This window comes from Octopus sinensis, linkage group LG4 (assembly GCF_006345805.1).
Source record: "Octopus sinensis linkage group LG4, ASM634580v1, whole genome shotgun sequence".
Lineage (NCBI taxonomy): Eukaryota > Metazoa > Mollusca > Cephalopoda > Octopoda > Octopodidae > Octopus > Octopus sinensis.
In genome coordinates, this window is record NC_043000.1 from 72,563,394 (window position 1) to 72,573,393 (window position 10,000).

The window sequence follows — 10,000 nt, forward strand, 5'->3', positions numbered from 1 at the left end:
CCACTACCAGCACCACCGCCACCACCGCTGTCACTACCACCGCCTCCACCACCACCATAATATGCCTCTGCTCTCTCCTTTTGGCTACTAAATCCATTACCATATTTCACAAGTACCATCGCCATACAATATTGCCTTCAAAAGTTTGTGTTTGGATAATATTTTTTAAGTAAAAGTTGTGCAACAACTATAACATTCGGTTGTGCAAATTCTTTGCACGGGAAACCTTCCCTGTGTGGCGTATTTCCCGATTTTGTAGAATTTGCTTTCGGGCTTTCTTAGCCATTTCTGTTTTGGTGTCTTCAAGCCATGAAGTCGTTGTTCTAAAAGAACGCTGGTCTCCTTGACAACGTTTTACGACGCTGATTTCCTTACACTCCCTTCCCCACAGCTTAACGAGGGAGGGAAGAAGGGGGAGAAGTAATTTAAAAAATATGCGTTAAAATGGAAAAAAATGATGTTAAATTATTTTTAAAATCGTAGACTCATCGTAGACGTGCGCTAATACCCAGACGGGCTCGATATGAATCACGACTATAAGATACCCAAATTTGGTTAAACTGCACCGCAAAATGTGGGAGTAGTTAGGAATCTAAATCGTAGGAGACAGACACTCACACAACTTCACTTTTATATATATAGATATATATGCATATCATACTTTCTATCTTAAATAGTTCCTCTTAATTCTTTACGTTCCGTGGAATTTCCATGGGTTCTGCAAGTATGTGTGTGTGTGTATGTGTGTGTGTGTGTGTGTGTGTGTGTGTGTGTGTGTGTGTGTGCGTGCGTGTGCGTGTGTGCGTGCGTATGCGTGCGTGTGTGTGCGTGTGTTTGCGTATGTGTGTGTGTGTGTGTGTGTGCGTGTGTATGTGTGTGTTTGTGCGCATTCTATATATATATATATGTATGTATCTATGGCCAGATCGGAGCAATCTCAAGATTAATCAGCCGAAATTGCGAGGATGATCCGGTTCTTGACTGAAGATTGAAGACTTCGAATGTCCCGTCCGTGTTTTTTGTATCGTCTTCTAAATGTTTTACGTTCTTATCCCAGTTTGTATTTTTTACATATATATATATATATGTGTGTGTGTGGTAGTATATATATATATTCATTTATTCTTTTACTTGTTTCAGTCATTTGACTGCGGCCATGCAGGAACACCGTTTAAAGGGTTTTTAGTCGAAGGAATGTGAATATGTATGTGTATAGTCTCGCTGCCCTCCCCCCGAATTCAATACCAAATAAAAGCAAAGAGCAGCCGGATCATTATAAATTTAGTTTAAAGCAATACCTACATCATTAAATGGGTTTCCAGAACGATATCCACCATAGCTTTCTCTTGAGACTGGATCAGGCTGATATCTTTGATTTCCACCTCTAAGGAAAGGATTACCACTTGAAACGCCAGAATCTTGTTCATACATTCCTGAAAATATATTTCACCATTGGATAGGTAGAGGCTTACTTATATATTGTTTTGACTTAACTCATTATGTGAAACAAACGAGTAGAAAGTCATTGAATCTGAACAACGCTGAACCGTACAAAATATTTAATGGTGTTCTCAGTTCGTATATATAGAAGATATACAGCAATCCCTCGCTAAATCGTGGCTCATCTACTGTGCACTCAGTACATCACGGATTTTCCTTTCTAATGTAAATTTATATCGTGGACTCTTCAGTATATTGTGGGTTTCTGAGGACGATAGGTATTTTTATTTCTTTAGATTTTAATTATTTCCGCGATAGTCAAGGGATTACTGTAGCACACTTCAGAGAAATGGAAATATTTTTACTAATATGCTGCTATCTTTAAGACATAAGAAGAAGTTGTTATTTAGAAATACATTGATTGAAATAGTTTGGTAAAATGTAAATAATCATAAAAATGAACAATAAACAAAAACGCTTCGTATCTAACATTGGTAAGAATCTCAAATCATAAATTCATTTTGACATGAACGTTTGTTCATTTATGTGTTTGCGTGCGTGCGGGTGGATGGGTGTTTGTGTGTTTATATATCTTTTTTTCTACTCTAGGCACAAGGCCCGAAATTTGGGGGGAGGCGGCAAGTCGATTAGATCGACCACAGTACACAACTGGTACTTAATTTATAGACGCCGAAAGGATGAGAGGCAAAGTCAACCTCTGTGTATTTATATGCCACCGAAGAACTAAGCAGATAGTGAAACCTGTAGGATATTTTCTCAAAATAATATAATCTACTTACAAAGTTTGATTCGGTTCTTTTTTGTAATGTGGCTACTTTAATTACACTGTTTGACTTACTTAATATGTATATGTATAACATATCATTAAAATCCATTAAGAATTTTCAACCAACGATATATATACTCCAAAACGTTTCTGTAATGCATGTTTTAATTTGCTGTATCGATAATATATCCTTAATTCTCCTCTTATGCCTAAAGAATTATAATTACACTTTTATTACTCGTTATTACTACAATAACATGTACGTTTTGTATGTACTTATGTAAATGTGGATGTATGTATGTGTTTATGTATATATGGGGGAAGTTAGGACAAGTGATGGAAAATTGTATAAAATTCAAACGACAAACAACGGAAAACAAACAGATGTAGACACAGCAACTTCGTTGTATTGATCAATCTAGTGATCACTCAAAATACTCTCTTTATGTTTCCCTCCCTCTCACTGTCCATTATTAACTTTCTACGAACACACACTTATTCAGATCCCATGGTGCAGGGAATTCCACCAGGGAAAAGCTTCTGGTAAGAAAATTCAGATAATAGATGAAAAAGAAGAGAAAACAAAACAACCAAACTTCAGACAGTGTTTTGTAATGATGAACGTGGTGCTGGCTTATATATGATTAAAACTGATTGTAGATTATAAATCTTAAAATTGTAAATTGCAATTCTGAGTATTCTATTTTACTCCGGTCTTACCCATTTCAGCGAGATACCTGGATAATGACTTTTACAGATGATTTTACTTTCATTAAGTAACTAATTTTCTTTAACTAAACACTTTGAAACTTCGTATACTGGTAGACCATGTCATATGGAACATCTTTTACTCCTAGCACTGTTGAGAAAAGTTTCTATTTACGAAGTTATTTCGTGTTAAAGTTGTATTTCGGTAATTTCAACCAATCAATGACGTGTATTCAGCTGCAGAAAATTACTCCTGTTGTTTATCAACAACAACTATTAGTCGTGTATATTTCATTTGTCACTGTTACTTATGACATCGTTCGTGCGTTTATACTGGTCTTAGCTTTAGGGTTTTAGGGTTATGGTTAGGATTTTATGGTTAGGGTTAGGGTTAGCGTTTTAGGTTAGGGTTACGGAAAAAAGTGAAAAATGAAGAAATTGGAGTGGGGAAAGGGGGCCAAAAAATTTTAAAATTCCGAATTTTGGCAATTTTCCGGAATCTGGGTTTTTGGCAAAAAGCTGGGTTTTTGGCAAAAAGCTGGGTTTTTGGCAAAAAAATTTAAAAAACAAAAATTTGCGAGAAAATTGGGGGGGTGGGCGAGAGGAAGTCTTTCCGAAAATAGTACCTAAGAAGCAATAGAAATGCACGAACGATTATGGTGGTGTCATGAAATAAACGTGCTTCAGACACACTCGTTTATTCATACGAACGTAACTGAAATGAAATATGTCATAAATAACAGTGACAAACGAAATATACACCGCCGGAAGTTGTTGTTGACAAACAACAGCAGTAATTTTATTCAGCTGAATACACGTCATTGATTGGTTGAAATTACCGAAATACGACAACTTTAACACGAAATAACTTCGTAAATAGAAACTTTTCTCAGCAACTCTAAGAGTAAAAGATGACACAGTATCCGAAGTTTCAAAGTATTTAGTTAAAGAAAATTAATCGAGCTGCCTATGAAAAGGAAAAGATCCAAAATAAGTAGTACCTGTATTTCAAAGTATCAGCCTTGTCACATTCTGTGTCACGCTGAATCTCACTGATAATTACGTTAAGGGTACACGTTTCTGTGAAGTGCTGAGTCACTTACACGTTAATTTCACGTTCATCGGATCAAGTGAAACCCTTGTCGTCGTAGCCGATGGAGTACCAGTTTACTTGCTATTTTTATATTTGAGTGTCTTGTGAAAGTGAAGAGCGTGCACACATCCATGGTATTTCCATGTCGCTTCTTGATCACGATTTTTCTTTTCTTTCCACACGCCTCTATTATTGTCATGCGTTTGAATTTCTCAATTATGGTGTTTGCTACATTATTTAATGGCTGTTTTAGTTAATTATGCATTTATTCATGTTAGTAATAGAAGCAAGTGAAGAAATGAAAAAATATCGGTTTAATATTTGTTGCTGGTAGAATCGTTAGCACGCCGGGCAAAATGCTTAGCGGCATTTCGTTCGTCTTTATGTTCTGGGTTCGAATGCCACTGAAGTCGACTTTAACTTTCATCTCTTCGATAAAATAAGTACCAGTTGATCACTGGAGTCATTTTAATCACCCGAAATTGCTGGCCTTGTGCCAAAATCCGAAACCAATATTAGTTAAACATAAGTAATGATCCGATTAAAGTTATATGTTTTTGGTATTCTAGGCCAAACCAGAAAACACCATGTGAATTAACAATTTTTCTTTAATCAGAACAATTGCTGTTGGCCAATTTAACACATAAATACTAATGACTTGCTGATAGGTGGTATTTCGATATGCAATCATAATAAACTACTAGCGAGACTCGTGAATATTTCACAGAATTAATGGTAAACCTATTGTGTTATTTATGAAGACTTTATCCAAAAAACCACAAAGTGTAGCCTGCGTTGTGTCTGTATGGAAATATAGTCGCTCATCTGCTATTCATTGAAAAGTGAAAGAAATTGGAATACCATGATTACTTAATGCACTTTATATATACACTTTATATATTTTATGCACAATTTTATAGTCTTAATACACAGCACTCATAAAATAAATATTCACTCTTATTTTTCCATTTTCCCCATAGACAAATAAAAAAATATTCCGTACATATCATACAACCTTTATTTAAATTGCGTATATCTGCCACATAAATAAGCGTGAATATTTAACAGAATTGCACTTATGCGCATGCGTTAAGTGATAGATGATATAAAAAAACTTGGTTCAATTTTTTTTAAATGCACTTTTACTATCCAGTTACCAATACCACCACTACCATCATTTCTCACTCTCCCTCCTCTCTCTCTCTCTTCTCCCTCTCTCTGTGCATTTCTTTAACCTCACCATCAGAAACATCACCCCTCTGCTGAAATTATATTTTTAACTCGCCTCATCTATCTTCAGCTAACTTTTTTAACCACGTAGTAAATATTACGTTCCCCCTACCTCAAGTCATGGATGCTTCTCTCTACTTCTTTTTTCTTTCTCCCTCTTCCTGTCTCACTTTTCGCCTTATCCTCTTTTTCTCTCTCCTTTTTCTTTCTGCTCCCTTACCTTTCGACTAATCACGTAAAATCGTTACAATTACATTCTCTCTACCTCACGCCATAGATGCTTCTCTCTCTCCCTCTTTTCTCCCTCCTTCTTTTTCTCCCTCCCTCTTTTTCTCTTTCCTCCTTTTCTTTCTCCCTTTTTATCTCTAATCACGTGAATGCGTTACCGACAGGCTAAGTAACGCAATGACAAGCAGAATAATTATAAGGTTAAGTATATTAAACATTTTTATAAGTCAATATCGCGTTCTACTGCGTTAGCAATGCGCTTTTACATTACTTGTTAAGATTATCTCTACAAATATTCTATAGGAATTATAGCCAGTACTGATTTTTGCTGCGACGTATCGTAAACGAGACGTCAGATGTAAACAAACAATGAGATCGAAGATGAGAAAAGAATAATGGGTGTATATGCCATATTTCAGTGGGTTTTGCACCTTCTTCAGCACCAATCCAACCCCTTATTGATCCTCGAACTCATTCTTTGAGTTGCCAGTGTATGCGGCGGTGTTTGGTTACTAGATATACCAATTTACATATTAAATGCATTTCTGAGAGCTGGAACGTAAATACTAATGACTTGTAGGTACTTCGGTATTTCATTATGCAACCATAATATATTATAAAGTATGTCAAACGTTTTTATAAGTCAATACCACGTTCTAATGCGTTAGCTGTACGCTTTTACATTACTTGTTAAATTTATCTCTCCAGTGCTGGCTATAATTTCTATAGAATATCTGTAAAGATGACCTTAACAAGTAATTAAAATATAAAGTTTAGGATCACAAAAAAATTTTGGAAGATGTAAAATAGAAACAGAATGCTAGATATATAGCTCACCAAGCAGAGCTTCAGAAAATAGTTGATCGAATCGTTGTAAAAACTAGAATTATAAAAAAGATTTTGTTGTGATTTTGTTTTCACTCACCATTTAATCAATTCTCTTTTTGTGGTTTTGGAAAACTTACCTGGCGATTTAGGTCTCGGAGTCAAAAACTGAGGATTTTCTGTAGCGCCGTAAAAGCCAGACTGAGTAGTACCTACAAAACAAATTTTAGTTTGTGTTTTTAGTTAAAGTTTTTCACATCTTTTCATTAAAATTGAATGAAGACATTATAACGTTCGGGGCAATTTTCTTTGTATTTGGTCGATTAGAGACTAATTGGAACTACCACGAGAAATGATGAATTAGCTGTTCAGGATACTTAAATATTTCAAATTATACATCACAAATGAATATTATTTTAAGACTCCATCTGAATGAAAAACAATAGTTAATCTAGTGCTAATATACTGAATGGTGTGGGCATCAAAAAGATTAATTCAAAATAATTGTGAGGTGAAAAATAGACAATATTTTCTCAATGGCAAATATTCTAATCATATTGCCAAGTACGAAAGGGACAACTCTGGAGTTGTTTGTGTCTTCCCTGAGAAGACACATGAACATGGAGAAGAGGATCTCACTTTCACAACCATTTTATCAAGCTCAAGTTTCTATTGTTTAGGTCCCCGATTGATACGGTGACCTAGTAAACGCTAAGATATAACCCACTCCTAACAAGAACATCATTTATACACAGTTAACATCCGGATGTCACCAAGATCAACTCTAATTTTCATCCTTTCGGGGTCGATAAAATAAGTATTACCTGAGGACTGGGACCGATGTAATCGACAAGCATCCTCCACCAAAATTTCAGGCCTTGTGTCTTCAGCAGAAATTATTATTATTATTATTATTATTATTATTATTATTATTATTATTATTATTATTATTATTATATTATTATTATTCCTTCTTTCTTCAAATTTTCTTCCGTTTCTCGCCGAGTGTTTTCCGTACACCTAGGGCAGAGAAGCTCATTGTATGCATTCCCAGATTACACACGCAAATTCACAGGTAAAATATGTATTTAGAAAATTAATAAATAAATAAATTCATGAATGGATGTTGTTTTCACAGCGATAATGCTCTTAGTACATGAGCCGTTCCAGTTAACACGATTTTTTGAACATCCTGTAGGGATGGTAAGCCTGGTATCATTTTCAAATAGGTTTCAGTACCTTTTTGTTTTCATCATTTCTAGAGATCCTACAATCACTGGTACTGTAGTCGCCTTCAGATGCCACATTTTTTCAATTTCTATTAGCAAGTCTTTATACTTACTGATCTTGTCAAATTCTTTCGCCGCTATATTGTGACCGCAAGGAATACTCATGTCAATTAATAAACACATCCTTTTTGTCTGATCCTTTATAATAATATCCGGTTTATTAGCTTTTATAGTTCTGTCGGTATGTACGAAGTCCCATAGAATCGACACATTTTCTCCCTCAGTCACAGCTTCAGGATGGTGTTTATACCATTTGTCAGCGGTTTTGATTTTATAATGCCGACATATTGTCCAGTGTAAATACTGGCCGACTCTGTCATGTCTTGCTTTATATTCTACAGGTGCTAAGACTCTACACCCTGAGATTAGGTGGTCTGTAGTTTCAATCTCATCGTTACAGAATCGGCATTTTGGGTCAGCTCCATTTTTTACCACATTGGCTTGGTAGTTCCGGGTTAATAAGCATTGGTCTTGATTTTGGCCCTGAGCTTCGTAACCATTGGTGCGTGTGTTTCTGGTCGACATCAGCTTGTTTGCTACGGACCACATACTTGCCATACAGAGGTTTCTGTTCCCATCTGCTAGCTAATTTTTCATGCGCTTTTGTCTTTGCAATCAATTTTATTTTCTTTGCAGCAGCAGTTGGCGCATTTCCTTCAGCCTGATCAATCTGGTAGGTATCTAAGAGATCAGTAACGAATCTTTTGCTCTCTTTCAGAATAGAGTGAAGTTTTTTCGGTCTTTCATGTTTTTCAACAAGTTTTAACATCCAATCGTTGGTTGCTTCAAGGTATTTGGCCAGTTCGATTGTAATGGTTTTGTACGTAGGTTCAAGCTGGATCAAACCTCGTCCTCCCTGAGCTCTGGGAAGGTAAAGACGATCCACGTCTGCCTTTTGATGGTGCAAGTCAGTAGCTTGCGGATTTTTCTGTCAATTTTCGCTATTTCACTGGTATTCTAGTTAAGCACATTGAAGCTATAAAGAACAACTGGGACTGCTAAAGAATTTATGGCTAACATCTTATTATATGCATTCAGTTCAGACTTCAGGACTGCTCGAACTCTTCTATAACATTCCTTCCTAACCTTCTCTTTCATGCTTGCATGCTGGATACCAGAGCCTTCATTTATTCCTAGATATTTAGGTTTGTTCCTGCTCAAGTTCTTTTATTACTGTTTCGACATCTAATTCGATTGAACTTGACTTTACGAATTTCCCTTTCTTAAAAGTGGCTTTGGCACACTTTTCAAGGCCAAACTCCATCCCGATATCATCACTGAATCTGTTCACAGTATGTAAGAGTCCTTCAAGTTCTTCATCATCTTTGCCATATAGTTTTAAATCATCCATATGAAATAGATGGCTTATTTTCCTGTTGTTAATTTTGTAGCCATACCCTGTTCTATTCAATTCACTTGAGGGTAGTATTAGTGCCATGCAGAAAATTAGTGGTGAAAGTGAGTCACCTTGGAAAATGCCACAATTTATGCTAATATTGTTTGAGCGCAATACTCCATTAGAATGATATAATTGGAGCTTCGTGTTCCATAGTGAACATATTATACTTTAAAAATCTGAAATCACAGGAGAAATTTTGAAAATATCCAGCGATTTCAGAATCCACGAATGTGGTATTCTGTAAAAGGCTTTTTTTGTAATCAATTCATGAAGAGCTGAGATTTCTGCGCTTGTTATGGCAGTTCTCAAGGATCATGCGATTAATTAGGAGCTGATCTTTGCATCCGTATGAGCCTCGTCTGCATCCCTATTGTTCAGTGGGAAAGAGGTTATTCTCTTCCATAAACGTTTATGTTTTCTCTACTAGAATAGGTGTCAAAATCTTATAGGTAGTAGATAAACATGTTATAGACCGGTAGTTCTTGGGTCTTTCGTTTCGTTATTTGGGGGGAGGGGGTAAGTATTACCACTTACCATCCAATGGGGAGTTTTTTCCGGGTCTTTCATAATACTATTAAATAGTATTACTAATATTTTGTGTGCGATGAGAGTGATGAGAGCCAGAAATGTGGTACTCTGTCAATACCAGGGGAGTTCCACTTATGAGCCTTCGTTAGTGCCCTCCTTAGGTCGGCGATTGAGATATCTTCCCACACCTGTTCTTGTAATTTTTGTAGGCATCTTGGGTGCGTTTGATCCAGTCTGCATTTTCATTGTATGGTTTCTCATCACTCCAGATCTCTTTCCCAAAGTTTTCAACTTCTTTCATTAGGGGTGGATTTTCAATGGTTATATTTTCTTTCCCTATTTCCCCGTAAACTGATTTGGCATTGGATTTGAACATCTTATTTTGTTTGTAGCATTTGATTCTTTTTGGTACTGTTGGCTTTTCGGGCGTTAAACAGCGTCTTTCGATTACCTTAGCAACAGGGTAAATAATT

General features: G+C 36.0%; 1 protein-coding gene across 1 annotated transcript in view; it reads right to left on the reverse strand.

Moving 5' to 3' along the window:
• LOC115210712 (major facilitator superfamily domain-containing protein 6-like) overlaps positions 1 to 10,000 on the reverse strand; it is a 107,536-nt gene that overhangs the window by 14,100 nt on the left and 83,436 nt on the right. Inside the window, exons 5-6 of the mRNA XM_029779407.2 lie at positions 6,452 to 6,523; positions 1,303 to 1,433 (exon numbers count right to left, since the gene is read on the reverse strand). Coding sequence (XP_029635267.1) covers positions 1,303 to 1,433; positions 6,452 to 6,523 — 203 coding nt within the window. The remainder of the gene's footprint in view (positions 1 to 1,302; positions 1,434 to 6,451; positions 6,524 to 10,000) is intronic.